A 24,449-nucleotide genomic window follows, 5' to 3' on the forward strand; every position below is an offset into this window, starting at 1 on the left:
TGATGGACAAAGTTAAAAATCACACAACATCAGTTATAGTCCAACGGGTCTATTTGAAAGTACAAGCTTTCGGAGTGCTTTCAAGTGTGACTGTGACTTGATAGAAGTTCTGGAATTTACATATTCATCAATTGAAACCTGCAGCCCCATTCGAAGTAATTAAAGTCTTAACAGCAACCTCGGTTTGTTCAATACATTGCATCAGTAATATGACACTTTGTTCTTTTATTTATAAATGCTGTGTCCTATGATCCTGCCCCACGAGCTACCTGATGAAGTAGAAGTTCTCCAAAAGCTTGTACTTTCAAATAAACTGTTGGACTATAACCTGGTGTTGTGTGATTTTTAACTCTGTCCTATCAGTAAGCCAATTTTGGATCCAACATGCCAAGTTACCCATTATCCTGTAAGATTTTACCTTCTTTATCAGTTTCCCACATGGGCCCTTGTCAAAGGTTTTGCTGAAATCCATATCATCAACATCAAATGCTCTCCCCTTATCAAAACATTTAATCACCTCCTTGAAAGATTCCACCAGATTTTTAGGCCTGATGAAATTTTGCCTCTCTAAATGACAGATACATTTTCTTCTTCATTAAGTTCTGCAATAAGTTCACTACCAGTGGTCTATAGTTCCCTGGTTTATCTCTACCACCCTTCTTGTAAAATGGAATCACATTTGCTGTCCTCTGGTCCCTCCCCTGTGGCCATAGTTGATTTAAAAACTGGGGTCAGGAAGCTTATGATTTCCTCCCTCATCTCCCTAAGCAGCCTGAGAAACAACTCATATAGACCTGGGGAAATATCCACTTTTAATTATAACAAAATCTTCAAAATTTCCTCACTTCTTATCTCAATCTACTCAAGAACTTCACAGTCCACCTTCTCCTATACTTGCATCCTCCTCCTCCTGAACAAAGATGTGACATACATATTTAACACTCAACTAATGTCTTCCAGCTTCACATACAGATTGCCCTCTGGGTTCCAATCAGGCCCTACTCTTTCCCTAATTAATCTATTCCTCATTGTAAGGACCTAAATCAATTTTCTTCCCTAAATCATCCTGATTTATATTTATGCTGCTGTTCTATCTTACTGCATAATCTGTGTTGACTCTTCAACTTGGTTTAAATAATAAAAAAGAAATATTAATTGCCAGATGTTTAAATTTTACAAGTTTTACATAGATAATATCACCTATTTTTGATTGATTTGAAAAGAATTAACTGTTGAGAAAAAACACACTGCAATAAGCCAGCATGTTGGTTACTATTGGACGAATATGTTCACCCACCAGTTTTCCTCTTTGCTGCGCTGATCTTGTTTCCCTTAGAGTGTACACATCTCCACAAACAGAAATTTCACGCCATATCCCAGGTTTGGATTCTTCTGTAAAGCCTCCCCTAGGATGCATTACTAACACTCCATTAGTTGTTAACCCATCCATGTGGCCATCAGGATTTTTCCATTTAGCCGCTTTTTCCTATAAAAGGTAAAAATAATTTGGATTGACAATATGTACTTAAAAAAATACAAGCTTTATTTTAGCAAATAAGTTAAATTTACCTGTTATAATAAAATAAAATTAAATGACAAAATTATTTTTGCTTAATTAAAAATATATAGAATATAAACACAAGAAAGGTGGTTGTAGTTGCTGAAGGCTAATTGTCTCAGCTCAAAGACATTTTTGGAAGAGATCCTCATGACAGCATACTGGCATTTAGATGCCTTTAAATGCCAGTCTTTAGATGCTTCAATGACCTTCCCCCCCATCCTAAAGACAGGCAGGAAATCTTTCCTGAAGATTGTACAGCATTCAGTGCTATTTACGATTCGTCAGACATTGAGGAACCCCATCCCCACATGCAGCAAAACTGAGACAACATTCAGGTTTGGGTAAGCAAGTGGCAATAAACAATTGTACCACATAAATGAAAGAACACGACCAACTTCAGCATGGAAAAATAATAATCATAATATCCCTGATCAAATGGAGATAGACAGCCTAGAAATTAACAGGTAGTGCAAATATTAGGTGTTGCCAATGTAAGAATGGGAATGATTCAGAAACATAGTGTCAACATTAGAAGATGCATTGTTTCTGAACACTAAATTGGATTGATTTCACCGGTAACTGAATATGATGTTATACCTCATTTGTTGAAGTCTTTCTCAATGTTTGGAGTAGCTCATGTCTATGTCCTATAAACACATGATCTCCTACAAATCACTCAAATGATGAGGGACCAAGTTGAGCACTCCTCAGAGGGAGCACTCCTCCTTCTGAGAATGCATTATCAAATGAATCACACACACCATCAACAAATACAGATAATATTGGCACCTTAGTGCACAATGCAGTAGGCATGTTTCAGTTGTCACATGGTGACATGCACATCACTGAGGGCAGGAACAGGTGCTGAAAACAAGGTCAGTATGGAAGAATCTCCACTGAAGGTTCAGCACACTAAGCAATTCACAAAACAAAAATGGAACTGCAACATTTCTGGTTCTGGGAGCACATTCAAAGGCAGTACACATCAATTGGAGAGGTAATGAAGGTGTTCATATTTAGCATGACTGTGCTGATATTCGCCGACAACCTTGTGAGCTGTGCAAAAGAATGGCCAGCATGGTCTTTCAGTGGACACACACAGCAAAGACTTAGATTACTTACCGTGTGGAAATAGGCCCTTCAGCCCAATGAGTCCACAGCGACCCACCGAAACGCAACCCACCCAGACCCACTCCCCTACACCTAATACTGCGGGCAATTTAGCATGGCCAATTCACCTATCCTGCACATTTTTGGACTGTGGGAAGAAACAGGAGCACCTGGAGGGAACCCATGCAAACACAGAGAGAATGTGCAAACTCCACACAGTCAGTCGCCTGAGGCGAGAATTGAACCCAGGTCTCTGGCGCTGCGAGGCAGCACTGCTAACCACTGTGCCACCAGTGCTAACCACTGTGCCACCGTGCCACCCCATTGTTTTAGTTATTTGTGTCTTTTTGACATGCTAAGATCTTTGGTTAGCAGGAAAATGTAGGTGGAAAGAAGATAGGGAAAGTCTACAATTCAGGTGGGACTCCTCAAGATGCTCTCTTCACATTTCTTGCACTGCACAACAGTAGGTGAGGTATTGTTTGTTAGGAAGCTTACAGATTCCAAAACACAGAGATCTTTGCACAAAGTGTCTCAACAGTATAGCATCTTGTTCTCAAGGTACTTCAAGGGAAGACTACTGAAGACCACCCTCCAGATCTTTTGAGGCACCTGAAGTGTGTCTTCAGCAAACCAGTTGTCTATTCTAATATTACCCCTGTGGTCACACTGGTCTTGCTGAGTCTTCCTTCTGGTTCACTTATATGGTTCATTCCAGGAATGATCAACCGGCCCTTTGCTTGTTTAATACCATTGTAGCAAATTGCATATAAGTGGAGACTTTAGAAAAGAAGGCTGAGAAGTGAACCTATAAAGGGACTAACTGAAAATCATTAAGAAGTCACTAAAAGTACGCTATGTGTTTGTACTGATCTTGACAAACTTGTATGGTATCAGGAATCTTGTACCTGGTGTCTTCCTTCAGACACAATTCATTTCAACCATCAACCAAGAAGCATCATGTTCACATCCTTGCCTCCTAATAGAAATCAATCAAGGGGGGAGGTGGTAGTATAGTGTCACTGGTGTGGTGGCAGATCCTGGGGACACAGGTACAAATACCACCACAGCAGCTGGTAACATTTAAATTTGCTTAATCAACATGGGGATCTGCAATATAAAATTGGTCTCAATAATGGTGCCATGAAACTACCATTGATCATTGCAATAAAACACGTCTCCAACTGCCATCTTAACCTGGTCTTACATGTGACTTCAGATCTATGGCAATGTAGATGCCCCTCTGAAATAACATAACAAGCTACTCAGTTCAAGGGCAATTAGGGATAAATAAGAAATACTTGCCTACCCAGTGGCACCTACAGGAAAATGTAATTCACCTGAAGGCTTCTGTCCAGACTGAATGAAGCATGTAACAGAGGGTATTCCTCCTCTCCACTTAGCCAGATTCTGAGGCTATGTTGAGGAGTGAAAAACTGCAGGAAATACAACTGAAACAGAAGGAACAAATCAAGGCAGCTTCCTCGATATCTGTGGCAGATACATATGGTTACCTTCCAGTGGTCAAAAACTAATTAGACACTGAAGAATTGCAAATGCCCAATGACGATTCCCCTAATCGCTTCAATCAGCATGTGATTTGTGAAACTTCGGTTGCCACCTGCTTGCAACCAACGACCTTCTGCACTTGGGACAACTAGCCTCTGACAAAAAAGATAAGAACCGTCTATGTTTGATAAGCCCTATTGTGGCACAATTCACATATGTGGGGGATGCATCAGAAAACAAGGCATTGGTCATCTGAGAGGTGGTCTCATAGAGACCAGATCAAGAGATCATTGATATGTCATCACACCATGCCCGACCTATTTGTGCTGACCTTGATAGTGACAGCTGATGCATGCCCATCTGGCCCTCTTGGAAAGATGATTTTTTTTTAGGGAAGTGTGGATATCAGCAATGAGTCACAACAAAAGCCTGAGTCTTCTGAGGTACAGCTACAGGGTCATGTCTGTCTGCAGAGACTGTGTTATGGATATCACCTTCTATGAGCTGCAATTTTCTGTTCATTCTTTTTGTCATGTGAAATGACAATTTACTGCTGAGCAGGTAGCCTGTGCTGTGCTTCTAGTGTTGCTATTGGTCTGCTATCTGGTGCTGCTGCTCCTGAAGAGAGTTCCAAGTTAGAGTGCTCATATGCTGCAATAGAGATTGACAGCAAGAAAACTGAAGCAAGAGTGATCAATCACACCCTTCTGCCAGCTCAGGCAAGCCACACACTCACTGATAAAACCACAATGTTGGGTTAAATTCAAAGTTAACTGCATAAATGAGCAGGATTTCATTGCTCATCTAGGTCAAACCTGGAAATAGTTGGAATTATATTGGTTTGCAACACAACACCATTTTTTGATGTTTAACCTTAATATGCTTTCCCTTGGCCGGTTAAATTCTGCTGTACATCACAGATCAAATGTATAAGAGTGTAATAAACTAACAGGCTTCTTTTAGTAGTAGTAGGAAGTCAAAAGCACTAACAAAAAGTATAAAACTATGAGGCATTTAGACAGTATATAGGACGACCTCTTCCCGTGGGTTGAGGGTTTCATATCTGGGAATTGGGCACAGACCTGTGGCAAAAGATAGGATGTTTAGATGGGACTAATGGGGATATTTTCTTCACCCAGGGTGTATTGAGGGTCTGGAAAACATTGCCTCAAATTGAAGCAGAAGCAGAAATCCTCACAGCATTTAAAAAACATTTTGATGTACACTTGAGGTACAATTACTTACAAGGTACAGGACTATAAACAGGAAAGTGGGATTTGACTGCACTTTTCAGCCCCAATAGCCTGCTGAGCTATTGATTTCTACAATTCCATGACTGGTTCACGCCAGGTACTTTAAAACTTGGAAATAAGTTTTTAAAATATGTTTGCAAGCTCAAGTAAACAAGGTTTTTTATTTTTACAAATAAAGGAGAAAATTGTAGATATCGTACATGATACTCCCAGAAACTAGCACCTTTTAATATCTTTCTCAATAGTTGACAGGAAAAAGTAACATATTATTAGCACTTAGAATCTAATTTGTACACATTTAAGAAATGTGCTTTTAGATTAACCAAATTGTGCTCCATACTTACTCCAAGAAATATATTTTTTGATGAATCGAAGCCTGCAGCATAAATCCGAGCAGTGTATGGCGCATTTCTGTCACAAACTATCCTACATGCAAATCTAGAGATGGTACTTTGAGTGATTTGCATCTCATCATTAGTTTGGCTACCAGAAACAGTGTCTGTCACCACAAAGTCAATGGGGTTCTCTGTGGACCGTCCAATCTGTAAAAAAGGAAAAGTAAATGAATTCAAAACTAATATTTCATTGAATTTTACCAATAGACAGTTTATGCTTTCTCATTGCAATGAGAATGTACATTTCGTTTTAATAAATTAATAAAGACTTTTTAAGGCTAAAATTCAATTACTTTTCTAATGGCTTAAGTAAGTGATAAGTTTGATTTCTTATAGTTCTACCTAGGACTGAATAATTTTTAAACAGAACACTCCGCTCCTTTACCCATTGAGGTGGAAATTGGATATCAAATAATTTTCTGATATCATGATCCTGTCACTGATGCAATCATGCATGTCCACTATAATTTTCCACCTCAGAGTTAGGGCAGGGATGGAGGTTAGGCCACAGTCTCCTGAAGCAGGGGGAAGGTGGAGGGATACTGAGATGACTGGGTTTAAAGTCCTGTTCCATTCAGTCATAGAGTCATAGAGATGTACATCATGAAAACAGACATAGAACATAGGACAATCCAGCACAGAGACTTCAGTCCAACTCGTCCATGCCAACCAGGTCCCAACCCAATCTGGTCCCAACTGCCAGCACCTGGTCCATACCCTCCAAACCCCTCCTATTCATATACCCATTCAGATATCTTTTAAATGTTGCAATTGTACCAGCCCCACTACTTCCTCGGGTAGCTCTTTCCATACACGTACCACCCTCTTTGTGAAAATGTTGCCCCTTAGGTCTCTCTTATAGCTTTCCCCTCTCACCCTAAACCTGGACTCCCAGGTTCTGGACTCCCCCATCCCAGGGAAAAGACTTTGTCTATCCATGCCCCTCATCATTTTGTAAACCTCTGTAAGGTCACCCCTCAGCCTCTGATGCTCCAGGGAAAACAGCCCTAGCCTATTCAACCTCTCCCTATTGCTCAAATCCTCCAACCCTGGCAACATTCTTGTAAATCCTTTCTGAACCCTTTCAAGTTTCACAACTTCCTTCTGATAGGAAGGAGACCAGAATTGCATGCAATATTACAACAGTGGCTTAAACAATGTCCGGTTTAGCAGCAACATGACCTCCCAACTCCTGTACTCAATACCCTGACCAATAAAGGAAAGCATATCAAATGCCTTCTTCACTGTCCCATCTACCCGCGACTCCATTTTCAAGGAGCTATGAACATGCACTTCAAGGTCTCTTTGTTCAGCAACACTCCCTAGGACCTTACCATTAAGTGTATAAGTCCTGCTAAGATTTGCTTTCCCAAAATGCAGCACTTCACATTTATCTAAATTAAACTCCATCTGCCACTTCTTGGCCCATCTGATCAAGATCCTGTTGTAATCTGAAATAACCTTCTTCACTCTCCACTACACCTCCAACTTTGGTGTCATCTGCAACCTTACTAACTGTACCGCTTATGCTCACATCCAAATCAGTTATATGAATGACAAACAGTAGCGGACCCAGCACTGATCCTTGTGGCATTCCACTGGTCACAGGCCTCCAATCTGAAAAACCCTCCACCACCACCTTCTGTCTTCTACCTTTCAGCCAGTTCTGTATCCAAATGGCTAGTTATCCCTGTATTCCATGAGATCTAACCTTGCTAACCAGTCTCCCGCAAGATTCCCTTCAACAACTTGCCCACCACTGACATCAGGCTCACTGGTCTACAGTTCCCTGGCTTGTCCTTATCGCCTTTCTTAAACAGTGGCACCACATTAGCCAACCTCCAGTCTTCTGGCACCTAACCTGTGACTATCAATGATACAAATATCTCAGCAGGAGGCCCAATAATCACTTCTCTAGCTTCCCACAGAGTTTTAGGGTACACCTGATCAGATCCTGAGGATCTATTCACTTTTATGCGTTTCAAGACATCCAGCACTTCCTCCTCTGTAACATGGACATTTTACAAGGTGTCAGCATCTATTTCCCTACATTCTATATCTTGCATGTCCTTTTCCACAGTAAATACTGATGCAAAATACTCGTTTAGTATCTCTCCCATCTCCTGCAGCTCCACACAAAGGCCGCCTTGCTGATCTTTGAGGGGCCCTATTCTCTCCCTAGTTACCCTTTTGTCCTTAATGTATTTGTAAAATCCCTTTGGATTTTCCTTAATTCTATTTGCCAAAGCTATCTCATGTCCCCTGCTTGCCCTCCTGATTTCCCTCTTAAGTATACTCCTACTACCTTTATATTCTTCTAAGGATTCACTCGATTGATCCGGTCTCTACCTGACGTATACTCCCTTTTTAACCAAAACTTCAATTTCTTTAGTCATTCAGCATTCCCTACACCTACCAGCCTTTCCTTCCACCCTAACAGGAATATACTTTCTCTGGACTCACGTTATCTCATTTCTGAAGGCTCACGATTTTCCAGCCATCGCTTTACCCGCAAACATCGGCACCCAATCAGCTTTTGAAAGTTCTTGTCTAATACCATCAAAATTGGCTGAAATAATAATCCTGATCTAATACTGAGTGAGGTCTCTTTATCTCCACAATCTTCATGCCACGCCTCACCTCCATTCCCTCCATGTCCCTCACGGTCCCTTCACATCCATTTCACCATAACATTTCACTCGCCCATATCCACTCACTCAGTATCCATCTTTTAGAGAACTCTTGAACCCCACACATTGGGAAATCTTTGAGATGCCCACAAAATTGTTATGACAAACACTAATTCAAAAATCAGTTCAGAATACATAATCCTCTTAAGTAGTTATAATACTGTCAAGATAAATAACTATTTTGACTAAGTTGAATCTGTGTGTGGAGTTTGGAGCATGGACAAGGATAATTAAAAGGATTCCACTGGAAAACCTCAAGAGCTGAAGATGTTCCAAGTATCTGCTGCTCTTGTCTTTCTAGGCATAAGTGATTTTGTGTTTGGAAGGTGTGTCTATGAATTTGTAGCGAGCTTCTGCGGTGCATCATGGATATAGAACACATTACTGTTAAGTGGTGGAGGTAATGGATGTTTGTGGATATGGCAAAGTGGCCTCTTTGTCCTGGATGCTGCCAAGCCTCTTGAGTGTTAATGGAGCTGCACTCATCCAAGCAAGTGGGGAGTATTCCATCACACTGCTTACTTGTGCCTTGCAGATGACAGGCAAGCTTTGAGGAATCCAGGGGTAAACCTCTGATCTACTCTTCTAACCACTGTATTTATATGGTGAGTCCAGTTAAGTTTCTGGTCAATGATACCCCAAGATGTTGAAAGTGAAGGATTTGATTAAGGGAACACTAATGATTGTTGAGGCAGTAGTTAGATAATTGAAAATGGTGATTTCCTAACAGCTGGGCGGTGGGAATGTTACTTGCCATTGTCAACCCAAACCTGGATACTGTCCAGAGCTAGGTGCATTTTGACATGGACTGCTTCAGAGGAGTTGTGAATCGTGCTGGACAATGCACAATCATCAGCAAATATCCTGATTTCTGATGGAGAGAAGGTCAAAGATGAAGCAGTTGAAGATGATTGGGCCCAAGACACAACTCTGAGGGACTCTTGTAAGAGATGTCCTTGAGCTGAGGTGACTGACCTCTAACAAGCACAACTAGCTACCTCAGTGCCAGATATAACTCCAAACAGCAGAGTTTGCCTCCTGATACCCACTGATTCCAGTTTTGCTAGGGCTCCTTGATGCCACACTTGGATGAATGCGGTCTTGATGTCAATGGCTAACATTTGCACCTTACCATTGGAATTTAATGCTTTTGTACATATTTGTACCAATGCTGTAATGAAGTCAGGACTGAATGGCCCTAGCAGAATCAAACTGGGTGTTACTTATCAGGTTATTGCTGAGCAGGTGCTGCTCAATAGCACTACTGATGCCACTTCCCATTATTTTTCTGATGGTTGAAAGTAGACTGATGAGACAGTAATTGGCTGGGCTAGATTTGTCCTTCTTTTGATGTACAAAAGATACTTGGGCAATTTTTCACATCGCCAGATAGATACCAGTAATATAACTGTATTGGAACAGCTTGGCTAGGAGCGTGGCAAGTTCTGAAGCACAAGTCTTCAGTCCTATAGCTGGAATGAGGGCCACTGGCCTTTGCAGTAATCAGTGCCTCTGACTGTTTCTTGAAAAGTGAATCAAATTGGCTGAAGACTGGCATTTGTGATGCTGGGGACCACTGGAGGAAGGTCATGCTGGATCATCTACTTGGCATTTCTGGCTGAAGATTACTGCAGTTGCTTCATACTTATCTTTTGAACATTGGGTTCTTCTATCATTGAGGATGGAGATATTTGTGGATCATACTCTTCTACTGAGTTATTTAATTCATGACTAGATGGCAGAGGACTACAGAGCTTAGACCTGATCAGTTGGTTGTGGGATCACTTAGCTCTGTCTATCACTTGCTGCTTATGCTGTTTGGTACACAAGCAGTCCTGTTCGGTACTTCATTGGTGTTATGTATTTTTTTCTATGTCTGGTGCTACTCCTGGCATGCCCTCCAGTATTCTCCATTGAACTAGGGTTGATAGTAATGGTTGAGTGGGAGACATGCCAGGCTATGAGGTAGCAGATTGTGTCACAGTACAATTCTGCTGCTGATTGCCCACAGTACCTCACTAGATGCCCAGTTTTGAGTTTGAGTTGCTTAATCTGTTTAAAGTCTGTCCCATTTAGCATCACGCTTGTGCACACATGATAGTTATTCTCAATGTGAAGACAGGACTTCACCTCTACAAGAACTGTGTGATGGTCACTCTTATTAGCACTGTCCTATCTGCAAATCCATCTGCAGCTAGCAGATTGATAAGGATGAGGTCAAAGTCGACATGGCAAATCAAGCAGCATCTGTGTAATAGGGGAGTCGATGTTTCAGGTTGGAATCTTTCATCAGGGTGAGGTCAAATGTGTTAGTTTGTTGGTTCCCTCATCACCAGCCACAGATCCAGTCTTGCAGCTATACCCTTTAGGACCCAATCAGCTCAATCAATCTTGCTACTGCTGAGGTACTCTTGGCACTGGACACTGAAATCCCCATATTTTGCACCACTTCTGTCCTCAGTGCTATATCCAAGTGCTGTTCCACATGGAGGAGCATTGATTCATCAACAAGGGAGGATGTACGTGGTATTTTACAGGAAATTTCTTTGCCCATGTTTAACCTAAGTCATGAGACTTCATGGGATGGGAAGTCGATATTGAGGATACCCAGTGCAACTTCCTCCTGAGTGCTGCAACCTCTGCTGCGTTTGCCTTGCTGATAGTATAGGTATATCAGGGAATAGTGATGACGATATTGGGACATTTTCTGTAAGGTATGACCCCTTGAGTATCACTGTGTCAGGCTGCTGCTTGATAGTCTGAGACAGCTCTCCCAATTTTGGCACCTGCCTCAAGAAGTTGGTAAGGTCTTAGCAAGGTGAAGAGGACTGTTTTTTTGATTGTCACTTCCGCTGCCTAGGTCAACGCCACATGGTCCACCTGGTTTCATTTCATTTCTTTTCTTTGTTGAGACTTTGTTGCGACTGACACAACTGACTGGCTTGCAAGTGCATTTCAGAGGGTAGTTAAGAGATAACTACATTGTTGTGGGTTAAATTCAAATCCTACCAAATCTTACCTTGGCGGGATTCGAGCTCAGCTCCTTCAAGGATCAACATTAGCTGAATTTCTGGATTAATAGTCTGTGATAATATCACTAGGCCATCGCCTCACCCCAGTCATCACTTGTTTGAACCTAATGAGGCATGGTACAGGGGTGAATTTTATTCTTTCTCAGGTGACAAGAATAATAATGAGCAAAATTACTTAATCAAGCGAGAGTCAAGAAATCAAATTCTTGCCATCCATTAGAAATTCTTGCAATTAAGTCCTCATGCTTTATATTGGTGAGCTCAGAATCCTGTCAATGAATATTGAGAGGCCTATTTGTATTTCATTAGGTGCACAACTCTTCATATTAGCATCCTCTCCACAATCAAGACTAAAATCTAATACTGGGTAGCTGTTGTCTTGTCCATATTCATTGCAATTTGCAGAATTGCTGTGCCAGCCATACAGTTTGTAAATACAAGAAACAGCTTTATCCACAGAAGACACCTCAATAGTAAATAACCATGTTCAGCCTTGCAACTTGGTATCAACAAATCTACAGCCACACTCATCTTACTTGTTGTCAAGACAGCTCAGGTACAAACTGAGGATGTCAAGCACAAACGTTGGAGTGGAGTAAGGCAACTGACTGTGGAGTTTGCACGTTCTCCCCGTGTCTGCGTGGGTTTCCTCCGGGTGCTCCAGTTTCCTCCCACAGTCCAAAGATGTGCAGGCCAGGTGAATCGGCCATGCTAAATTGCCCGTCGTGTTAGCTAAGGGGTAAATGTAGGGGTATGGTGGGTTACGCTTCGGAGGGTCGGTGTGGACTTGTTGGGCCGAAGTGCCTGTTTCTACACTGTAACGTAATCTAATGTAATCTAATCTAATCAGGACTTGCAAGTTTGTGGCAAATTGTTTTATGCTGAGGTGCCAGGCATCTTCTGTAACTTAGCTATGTTTTGGCATAGTAGGTATTAAGTTCTGAGATACAGCAAGACAGCTTCTGTAATTTAATCTGCTTGTTAGCACAAAAGGAGAGGCTGGCATCTTGAGGTGCTACAAGGATTAATTGCAGTGGAAATCCACTGATTAATTATGTCCAAGTGAATTCACACTTCATTGCAGGTCAAACAATCCACTTAAATTATATCTTGAAACAAACATGAGTAGTACATTGTGGCCGCTGATTGTCACCCTGAGATCTAAGCTAAAGGAGAAGAAGCATGTTGCGAAACTTGAAAGGGTAAAAAAAAGACTTACAAGGATGTTGCCAGGATTGGAAGGTTTCAGTAGTAGGGAGAGGTTGAATAGGGGTATCCATTGAATAAGGGGTAACCTTATAGAGATTTATTAAATCATGAGGGGCATGGATAGGGTAAATAGACAAGTCTTTTTCCTGGTTTGGGGGATTCCAGAACTAGACAGCATAGGTTTAAGGTGAGAGGGGAAAAATTTAAAAGGGCCCTAAGGTGCAACATTCTCATGCAGAGTGGTGCATGTATGGAAGGAGCAGTCAGAGTAAGTGGTGGAGGCTTGTACAATGACAACATTTAAAAGACATCTGGATGAGTATATGAAGAGGAAGGCTTTAGAGGATATGGGCCAAGTATTGACAAATGGGACTAGATTAGGTGAGGATATCTGATTGGCATGGACGAGTTGGACCAAAGGGTCTGTTTCTGTGCTGTACATTTCTATGAATCGATGAACATGTGAAGTTCTCATTGGCAAAGCCAATATATAACTAGTAGTGGAAGACAATACGTAATAGTTGCCACATCCTCACAAAAGAAATGACAAGTCAGCAAAGACAAGAAATATGATGTGGAAAGGAATGAGGTGAGCTTATTGCCAGAAGCCTACTCCCAATGGAACACGGACACTTTAGTTGTCCGCCGTGCATTTGGTAAGGTCACTTACATTGGATTTCCTTAGTGAGGATGACTATTATCTTCCAAGCAATCTTTCGTAAGGATATAAAATTCAGCTTGATTGTTAAGGATGTGAGAGCTTAGGCATCCCTTTAATAACAATGTCATCTCATTGAATTTGCCCTCAAAGTCTCTTCCAACTAAGCAGAAATCGCTGGTTTCAATCAATCAGCTTTTCTTAAAACATTGCTTTTGAGAAGGAAACATCAGCAATAAAATCAGCTTTGGAAAGCTCAGCAATAAAAAAACCTCCAATGGCTGCCGCATAACTTCCAGAGGAAGAATCATCAGGGCAACATCCACCAAGGAAGTGCAAAGGTAACGTCAAACACTGCATTTATTTTCAAATGACAGAATGGTAATGACATAAAAGAAAAAGAACGTCCCAATCCATCATCTCAGACCTATGCTAGCAGTTGTACTCGGACTGGATGGCAATTGCGTCTCTGTGGCTATCATGGTCATAGCTAATGTCAGGTTTTTTTTGCATTCTGCAACGGATATCCTGAGAACTGATCTGACTTCTACTTACTGCAGCATTTACAATAGACATGTGAACTGTCCAGTGAACTTGTCACAGCCCTGAATTTCAGTGTGCTTCCTTGAAAAAGTTCCCTTGAAAGGCAAATCCTTTCCCCACTAAGAAGCATGGCCTCATCAATGATTCTGCCCTCTCACCATAAGGTTAATATAAGGCCATGCTATTATATCACCCTGCACTTTAGTCTCATCCACATTAACGTATAATGATTTGTCTACCATTTCTAAAGTTAAGGTTCAAAGATGCCTGAGAGAAGAGTTTAGCAACTTTCAGCAAATTAATTGTTTGATAGAGATGATAATGTCTTTGTAATTATAAAGTCTTACAATCTTAGAATGTATGAAGAGCCTCCTCAGTTATCATCTGGCTCACACTTATGCTGCTCTTGTTAGTATATTAAGAGCAGATAATAATTGTACAAGAGACAGCAAAGCAGTGCACGTACATGAACATTTTTGAAAGTATGGCTTATTTAGAATGAGGTGGCACCCAGGCCACCTTTCTGCCCTCAGTATATTGTCTTCTTTCTCTCCCTCCAACTATGTTTAAACACAGACCCAAAGTCCAAACTGGGTGTAGGGAGCCTGCTCTATAGTTCATCCTGTTGCCTTGGAAGATGTGGGCAGTCATCACCAATGTATTTCAGACCAGCTAAGATTCTCCCGCCCAAAGACTAGGCTCACTCTCCTTAACTTGAAATACTGCAGGCTTTGTGATCACAGGGAGGAGTCAGAGAGGAAGGCCTCCTCTATAGTATCTTCAAAGAAGCTCCTGTGGTGCCTCCCCGTGGGTGTCTGCTGGTAGAATCCTGTCTCCTGACAGGAATGAGCACCTGGAGTGAGGTCAAGATGCCTTATCCCTCTCCTGCCTCGCCATTGACGCTGAACATACATGATTAAAGGGATGGGACTATAGCTCTAAATGCACATCTGGCACCACTGAGCCTTGTGCGTGACATGTATTTCCAAGGATGCTACCATCATTTTAGTAAATCTCCTCTGACCCTTTCCAAAGCTTCCACATCCTTCTTATAATGCGGTGACCAGAACGGTACACAATACTCCAAATGTGGCCGCACCAGAGTTTTGTACAGCTGCAGCATGATCTCATGGTTCCGAAATTCAATCCCACTACCAATAAAAGGTAACACACCGTTTGCCTTCTTAACAACCCTATCAATCTTGGTGGCAACTTTCAAGGATCTATGTACCTGAACACCGAGATCTCTCTGCTCATCTACACTACCAATAACCTAGATAGATTTCCCAATGAGGCCAAAGTCTCTGTGATAGTCACCCTCTGAGGATTCAAAAACTTCCTCATCAGAGGTAGGACTGTCACAGAGTTTGAGAATGTAGTATCTTTGTTGAGGTTCCTGGAGAGCTGTTAGTGCCTGTATAAGAGAAGAGAGGTAATTAGTTGGAGAAGATGGAAAAATGCTCACACATAACAGGAATTTCTTAGTGTTGGTGGTAATTGGAGAGGAGCATAGAACAACACTGTTTACGAGGTTGGTTATCAATTATTGTCTCCTCAATACCACAAGAGCTTCTGGCCTTCCCAGCCCACTCAACTAATGGAGTTCACCCCAAAAGTTTATAGCAATACTTATTTGCACAATATGTCCAATAAAACTTCCAAGTGTTAACCTGCTCCACTGCTTCAAAGCTAGACAGGTGACTGAGTGAAGAATTAATAAAATATCAAAGGGCAGAGTACGATTAACACAATAAAATCTTAATCTCAATACTGCTCAACTTGGAGAAGCAGTTGATCGACAAGATAAATTAACACATCAGAAGATTTTTCTGCATTCATAGCATTGGTCTACTTAATGGCATCTTCATCAAGCACTGCAGTTAAAACATACTTAATTTATCAAACATCATTACATTATGTGAAGTTCACAACACCATTTATAATTACTTGTCAAAAAGCTGTCAACTCAAGAACAGGTTTTCTACAATATTCACAACACTTGAAATGGTGTGAATCATGCCTCTGTGAAAATTGCAGGGGATCTGAAATCACTACCCCCAAAATGGTGCCACCAGTTTCACGACTGCTGTGTGCACCCTATCCTGTGCCCTTAAAAAAACATGATGGGAATGGGTCAGGAAATCTGGAATCAAGTCCCACCCAACTTTGCCCTCCTACTTCATCTCCATCCACTCTAAGTACAGATTTGTATCTGTTGACCAGCAAAATCCAACTTAAAGTTCCTCTTCCACACCATTAATTGAAGCGCAGCTATTTGGCTACTCAACTATCAACCACATATGCACATTCAGAAATGATACGTCAATGTGCTAGTCTTTTGTCTGATAATATCACTGACAGTAAATCTAGCACTACAGCAATTATAACAAATTTTATTTAATGAATTTTAGATCTTTAGATGTATTAGGCAATTAAAATTCAAACACTGGTAATCTTTAACATCTGGAAATTTCTCTGCTGTTTAAATTTTCAATGTTGTTAATCTTGGAAAGACGAATGTAACAAATATATCTTTGAGAACTTTCCAAGGAAAAGACAATATGTGGGAAGTACAGATTTATCCCCTTAAATTTTCAATGTTTGGGACAATAGGTTTTCTTGAATGTTTTACTTTAGAATACAGATGGAGAAGACAGATTGACGTGCAATAATCTTAGAAGGAAATCCTAGGGAAAAGACATACAAAAATTGATGGATCTGTCTCATACAGGAACCATTATCCTACAAACACATAAAACCTAAAAAGACATAGGAATTTTAGTATGCACAATAAGTTATTTTTTGTTCCTTCTACTTATCATCTCATGAAGGTAATGGTATATGCTTGCCAGTTTGATGCAGTTCTTGGCTTAATTCAGCCTAGACAGGTTGTTCAACTCTGAGGGGCTTCGTAGATGATAGATACATCATGCACTTCTCTTGGGAATCATGATAAGATTATTTAAAGAAGTACAAATTCTAGCTACCAGTTGCCCCCTCAAAACCAGGAATATTGATTCTAAGTGTAGTATTCCCAAACTGAAACTTATGTGTGATTCAATAAATCAACAAATTGAATCATAAACCTTTACGATTTTAATTTACTTTGTTACAAACAATATGGTGAATTATTATAATAAAGTAGTATCTTTTAGAATCTAAACAGTACATAGGCTTTTTTCTGTTTTTTAAATCAACCTGATCAGCCTGGTCGTGATACACCCCTAGAGCAAGTTGGACTTGAATGGAGGCCTCCTGGCTCAAAGGTAGGGACACCACACAAGTCCTACTCAAATACAGAGAGTAATGAGGTCTCACCTGAAACATGTCAGTGTCCTTATCATGAGTATACTCGACCACCACAGTTTGGTTTCTGGATAGCGTATATGAGATGCTATGTTGCCCTTTACAACTGACCGCCTATGAAGTATAAAATAGAGAAGCACATTAATACATTTCTTTAGACCTCCAACTGGCTTTTAACAGTACAATTATTGTAACAATAGTTAGCTATTTTGTATATCAACTGCTCAAGAAAATAAAACTTAACAAAACCACAATTTGCAGCATACAAAAGACAGAAAATATCTATAACAATGTTTAGCTCTTGTCTGTCCAGATTGATTGGTCATGTTAAGGGATGCAGCTGTTGTTGGGTTTATTTAGTGCTGGTGTCTAGTGCATAGCGAGCTTGTGATGCATTGTAGTTACCAATATCAACAGGGTGAAGGCAATGTGAAAACAATAACACTGGAGGATAAGGAGAGGCTGACAAAGCTAATTTGGCTGGAGAGATGGACTGTATTTGTTTGGAAGAATGGTGATGGCTGAAGTATAACATTTCAAGTAAAACAAAAACCTTTTTATTTTAATCTTAGTCGAGAATATCATAACTGAAGTTCAACACTTTACGTGTTCCGGAACCAGATAACCTACAGGTCAAATAATGAATATATTATTCACGAACCTTGTATATGATTCAAAATATCTTTTGTCGTTGTTCTTCAAGAAGCAAGTTTCTGAAGATATCAAAACTCTAGTAATTTCAGATTGCAGCTGAAAATTGCCACTAAATGTAGATTGTTTCAAAGATGACAAATTTGGGTACAAATTCTAAACAGTTTAAAAAAGATTGAGAACATAGATTTAAGTCCAGAAATCAGTGAGAATCACATCTATTACTCCACACTGAAGTTACTACATCAATAACATTTTCCTTCATGCCAATGTTCTCTTTCTCTGAAAATACTTTCAATACCTCACAATGTGACAATGTGTTCAAATCTTAGCCAAGACAAAAACAAACAGCAGGCTTAACAATCACTGGGAAAAGGAAAGAACACCAAGGCTAATCAAAATATATTCTCATCCAATGTCCACATTTACACTTCCAGCTGAAGTCACTGGTTGGTAGAAAAGAGAATCCTGGCTAATTCAATTTCCCAGGAGAAAGTGAGGACTGCAGATGCTGGAGATCAGCCCCAAAACATCAATTCTCTTGCTCTTCGGAGGCTGCCTGACCTGCTGTGCTTTTCCAACACCACACTCTAGACTAATTCATTTCCCAGCTCCATACCAAGTTGTTGGAAAATTGAGGAGGAATGTAAAGCCCCCTTAGTACAATAGCCAATGTTAATTAACTTAACATGAAATCAAAATGAAATTTCAGCCTTTCCTGTTGTGTACTCCCCACTACACACTAATAAAACTCAAAGCGACAGATGGGACTACCTTTTACCATAAACTGGCAAAATATCAATTTTGTTGAGTTTCATGGGAGATTTTTCTCCACAAGGCCAAATGAGATTTTTCTCTTGATCAACCCAAACTTTATTACCATGCCTCAATGGCAAGTTCATGTCCAATGCTAGTTGGATTCTCCTACTCGCATTAGTGGAGATATGCACCATTGCCAGGATATCTTAGGATCCCTGGTACCAGTGCCAACTCTACAAGATTGTTGTGGCTTGGTGAAGCACTGGCAACCCAGAGTTGCCCTGTACATTTGCAGAAATTTGTCCTGGACACGGCAGATAATGGGATATTGGCACCCTGCCAAGTGATGAGGGACCTGGAGTTCTTGGTGGACAGAGACACATTCAGTATGTCTGGGCCCTCTAGAGACAAATACAATAGGTTCAACTGTAGGATAGACACCCTCTAAGCCAGCTACAGATCTCAGAACAGCACGGACACATCATTGGGGTTGGGAAGCGTAGAAAATGGCACATTACTTTTATACCTAGAGGACTGCAGTACAAAAAGCAGGACTTATGCTGCTGTCATACAAAGCCCTGGTTAGAGCCCACTTAGAGTACTATGAGCAGATCTGGGCAGCACACTTTAGGAAGAATATATTGGCCTTGGAGGGAATACAATGTAAGTTTGCAAAAATGATACCTAGAATTCAAGGGTTAAGTTAAGAGGAGAATTATACAAATCAGATCTGTTTTCTCTAGAATTTAGAAGGTTAAAGGGTAATCTGATCAAAGTGTTCAAGATATCAATAGGAAATGATAGGGTAGATAAAGATACACTATTACCACTGGTTGGGGATTCTAGAACTTGCAGGCACAGTCTAAGAATTAGCGACAGATTGTTCAGGAGAAATGTTAGAAAACACTTCTATACATAATATGTGTAGATATTTGGACCACTCTTCCATAAATGACAGTGGATGCTGGATCAGATGTTAATTTCATATGTGAGACAGATACATTTTGTTAAGGAAAGGTATTAAGGGATATGGGCCAAAGACAGGTATATGCAGTTAAGCCACAGACTAGTCATGATCTCAGTGAATGATGGTACAGCCTTGAGGGGCTGAATGACCTACTCCTATTCTTATTAAAGTCTGGTTGAAGATTTGTAGATCGGGTGTCCGCTGTTGTGGTTCTGTTCGCTGAGCTGGAAGTTTTTGCTGCAAACGTTTCGTTCCCTGGCTAGGGAACATCATCAGTGCTATTGGAGCCTCCTGTGAAGCGCTGCTTTGATGTTTCTTCCGGTATTTATAGTGGTTTGTTCTTGCCGCTTCCGGGTGTCAGTTTCAGCTGTAGTAGTTTGTGTGTGGGGTCCAGGTCGATGTGTCTGTTGATGGATGTTCTTGCCGCTTCCGGGTGTCAGTTTCAGCTGTAGTGGTTTGTATATGGGGTCCAGGTCCAGGGAATTCCTAGAGGCATGGCATTCATCCACAAACTCCATTAACAGACACATGGACCTGGACCCCATATACAAACCACTACAGCTGAAACTGACACCCAGAAGCGGCAAGAACATCCATCAACAGACACATCGACCTGGACCCCACATACAAACTACTACAGCTGAAACTGACACCTGGAAGCGGCAAGAACAAACCACTATAAATACCGGAAGAAACATCAAAGCAGCGCTTCACAGGAGGCTCCAATAGCACTGATGATGTTCCCTAGCCAGGGAACGAAACGTTTGCAGCAAAAACTTCCAGCTCGGCGAACAGAACCACAACAACCTATTCTTATGTTCCTAAGGCACATAATTGGCACAGGTCAATAGATGTGAAGCTGGAAAAGCACAGCAAGTCAGATAGCATGTGAGAAGCAGGAATGTCAAGGTTTCAGGCCAAACAGGGGGGTTTACAGTCCAATGGTTTCAATATTGACTTCACCAGCTTCAAAATCCGCCCCCCACCCCTCCCCCAACCCCGCCACTGTCTTACCTCATGTCCAGGCTATCTGCTCCAACCTTCCCACTGAGCAATTTCAACAACCTCCCACCACCCCACCTGCTCTCCCATCCCCCCTTCCCCTTCCCCCCAAATCAGCATTTGGCCCTTATCGCACTAAACCCTTCCTATTCATACATCCATTCAAATGTCTTTTCAATGCTGTAACTGTATCAGCCTCCACCACTTCTCTGGCAGCTTATTCCACACACGCATCATCCTCTGCATGTAAACACTGCCCCTTAGGTCCCTTTTAAATCTTTCCCCTCTTACCTTAAACCTTTAGCGGCACAGTGGCTCAGTTGTTAGCACTGCTACCTCACAGCACCAGGGTCCCAGGTTTGATTCCAGCCTTGGGCGACTGTCTGTGTGGAGTTTACACATTCTCCCTGTGTCTGCGTGGGTTTGCTTTGGTTTCCTCCCACAGGTCCAAAGATGTGCAGGTCAGGTGAATTGGCCATGCTAAATTGCCCTTAGTGTTAGGTGCATTAGCCAGAGGGAAATGGGACTGGGTGGGTTACTCTGCGGAGGGTCAGTGTGGACTTGTTGGGCCAAAGGGGCTATTTCCACACTGTAGGGAACCTAATCTAATCTATGCTCTCCAGTTTCAGATTCGCGGAGAAGATCTTGTCTTTTTGTATGTTCACTTTTCTTCATCAGCTATGTATGCAAGTGTGTCTCTCAATTAAATTACAACATTGAAGGAACACAGCTACGTTATTCTCAGGGCTGCATGATGTTTGATGGCCCAGAGTGTGAAATCAGCAGCTCCTGCATTATGTGCAGGTTATGGCTAAATTGCAGGTACTCGTTACTTTCGCAAGTGGCTAATTGGGTCAATCCCTCCAGATAGCCAAACACTGTTATTACATCATAACAATTAGTGTGATTAATACATAATGTTGCATTAATATGGTCAAGAGAACTCATAACAAGGCTTTGTCCTTCAGACAGTAAGTTAATTCGCAAGGTTGCATAGTGTGTACTAGTTGCAGGTGCCTTTTATTTGATACTATACGGGTGTCTATTTAATGCTAGGGCCTTCTTGTGCTACAGTGATAGTGTCCCAACCCCTGGACCTGGAGGCCCAGGCTCAAGTCCCACCTGATTCAGAGATGTGTAATAACACCTGATTAGAAAATAGGTTAATTTTAAAAAATAAATTATTTAGATTAGATTCCCTACAGTGTGGAAATAGGCCCTTCGGCCCAACAAGTCCACACTGACCCTCCGAAGGGTAACCCACCCGGCCTCATTTCCTGGCATTTACCCTGATTATGAACATTATGGGCAATTTAGCATGGCCAATTCACCTTGCCTGCGCATCATTTGAAATGTGGGAGGAAACCCAGACACAGGGAGAATGGTCAAACTCGTCACAGACAATTGCCCAAGGCCAGAATCAAACCCAGGTCCCTTGCGCTGTGAGGCACGCAGTGCTAACCATTGAGCCACCATGCCACCCCAAATGTATCTATCTAATGCTGTACCCCTTGAAGGGTCTCACATTGCATGAAACTGAAGCCCCCTCCCTCACAGAAAGCTAGACAGTAAGGAAAGATAGTAGTGAGTCTTTAAATTGAGGTCAATGGGCCAAAGCACATCATGGCAAGGCAAAGCAAAGCAGGAACGCTGTAAACACTCAGGTAGAAACAAAATGCATTAGTAGTATGACAGCAAGCCAGGTGTCCTTTGATGAAACCCGATCTAGTCCATGAGCTGGCTGCCTGTCCAAGCGTGCACAGTTTCCTTGTAGCAGCATTCCAATGAGAGGTACCACTGTGCTCCAAAGTACAGCATTAAAGTTCTGAAGCATACTGTAAGTGAAAGAGATATGCCAAAATGATGCAGTAAGACCGGCTCATGTCGGATTCCAAGGTCCTTGAACATAGACTATATTTGGGTACTGCTCATGGAGTGTGCCCTGTATTGTTGGTACCAAATGTCCAAGGTCATGGTCTGGAGGAACAAATGGTGACCTAAAGTAACCAAGCACTTCCCCAAATTTCCATGTCGATAATTGTCAGCATTTAGTTTCTCCATCAGCAAGTGGAGAATCACAGACTGCATGTTAATGGGGTGAGATTAGGCATTAAGAAGGATAGTGATGAACAACAATCCCTGTTAATAGGCCTCTTACTGCTCCCTCGCAAGAAGCTCGTCTTGACATCCTTTTTGAAGAAAAGTTAGAAAATATGGGGATTTCAATGATCTAGATATCTTAACTTTTTAATTATGAAGATCAAAATCACCAAAATTCCTATTTTTTTAAAAAAGGCTGGCATGAATTTTTAAAATTAAATCAGCAAATAAGAATTTCACCCCAGTTATTTTTCACCATTATCGACATAAATTTAAGATCAAAATATTATAACGAAATTATTAAAATTCAGCTTTCAAGCTTTAGAATACATTAGCTTATGGGATTAAGGAGATTTTCAGTGTGCAATAAGAGTGACTATCCAGCACTTTTGAAATCTCAGGTCACTAGTTTTCTAATGCTTCAGTGCTGTATTATAAAAATTAATTTAAGCAAATTTCAATTCCATTAGAGTGCTCTGGCATTAAACTAAACTTTAGATAGTTGAAATCTTCAGTATATGCCTTGGGAAGCAGCATTATGCCTGTGAAGCCCAAGATCACTGAAGTTACTTATATTCCATTTAAACCTCAACTGAGAATACATGTGGCATCCACCAATCGTAAATCCACAAGTACATTCATGAGCTCACAAATGGCCGTCACAAAAGAGCAATACAGTCGGCCCAGTTCACCATAGATCTATGGTTAGCTAAGCGTTCCAAGCTGTGGCCTTGCAGCCCTTATTGTGTTTCCTCAGATAAAAGAGGTCATCGACATGTGGCACACAGGGCGTCATAGTATCATCCAGCCAAATTCCTAACAGGAGTGGATTTCATTCCCTGCTTATCCAGTTTATTTGTGACCACAGCAACAGTTTCTATAGGTGGGCACCTGCTAACCAGGTGCTATCACACGCTCACATTCTGTACAAATACCAGGTTTCTCAAATTGTCCCACATCATCTCCAGAGCTGCCTTGAGGATAACAAGGACTAACAAAAGAAAACATGGATAACAATTACATTGCACAATCTTCAGACTGAAACCAAAAAGCACCGTAATGCTAGCCATGCACCCACCAGGGCCATATGATTACCATCTAAGAGATCTATTTGGCATCAATGATAAGCAGTGACTAGTTTTACTGGTCAAAACTCACAGCATGATTTGTGTTCCAAATCACTTATTGACCTGAGGTAAGTTTTGTTTTATTGCTTTATACAATTCTTTACCAGATGAAATAAAACCTGTTTCCACATCTTTAATCAAAGGAACTGAGTAAACTCTAATCATATGTAAATAATTCATTATCAAGTCGCACCAGTGCTGCTTGAAGAAAATCACTTCCCATGTTCACTATCATCTTCTTTTGAGAAATACTCTTATCTTCACTCAGCAATTTTCCATCGAGCCCAAGTGACATGAGATTGTGGCATGCAAATTAACAGGTAGCTTACTGTATCACTATTGCACTATGAGGACTAAAGAGGACAAATTGTTTTGGCAGCTTTTTTAAAAACAATTTCTTAGCTTCAAAATTTGTGAAATATTGCAAAAACATTAAAGAAAAATATTTCTATTGACAGTGCAAAAATGACTCTGTAAAGCAAATTCCAAAACTACATAAATTAGTCCATTAATGAAACCAACAACTGAGTCATTTGCAAATATTGGCCCTAATCTTCTTCTTGATTTGAGTGTTCCC

At 41.0% G+C, this 24,449-nt stretch overlaps 1 protein-coding gene across 3 annotated transcripts in view; it reads right to left on the reverse strand.

The window, feature by feature from the left end:
- Nucleotides 1-24,449, reverse strand: part of LOC132817898 (E3 ubiquitin-protein ligase pellino homolog 2) — a 251,486-nt gene that overhangs the window by 38,320 nt on the left and 188,717 nt on the right. For all 3 annotated transcript variants that reach the window (XM_060828424.1, XM_060828427.1, XM_060828425.1), the window contains exons 4-6: nucleotides 17,279-17,380; nucleotides 5,778-5,975; nucleotides 1,298-1,486 (exon numbers count right to left, since the gene is read on the reverse strand). In XM_060828424.1, the coding sequence (XP_060684407.1) occupies nucleotides 1,298-1,486; nucleotides 5,778-5,975; nucleotides 17,279-17,380 (489 nt within the window). The remainder of the gene's footprint in view (nucleotides 1-1,297; nucleotides 1,487-5,777; nucleotides 5,976-17,278; nucleotides 17,381-24,449) is intronic.

This window comes from Hemiscyllium ocellatum, chromosome 8, assembly GCF_020745735.1.
Source record: "Hemiscyllium ocellatum isolate sHemOce1 chromosome 8, sHemOce1.pat.X.cur, whole genome shotgun sequence".
NCBI lineage: Eukaryota > Metazoa > Chordata > Chondrichthyes > Orectolobiformes > Hemiscylliidae > Hemiscyllium > Hemiscyllium ocellatum.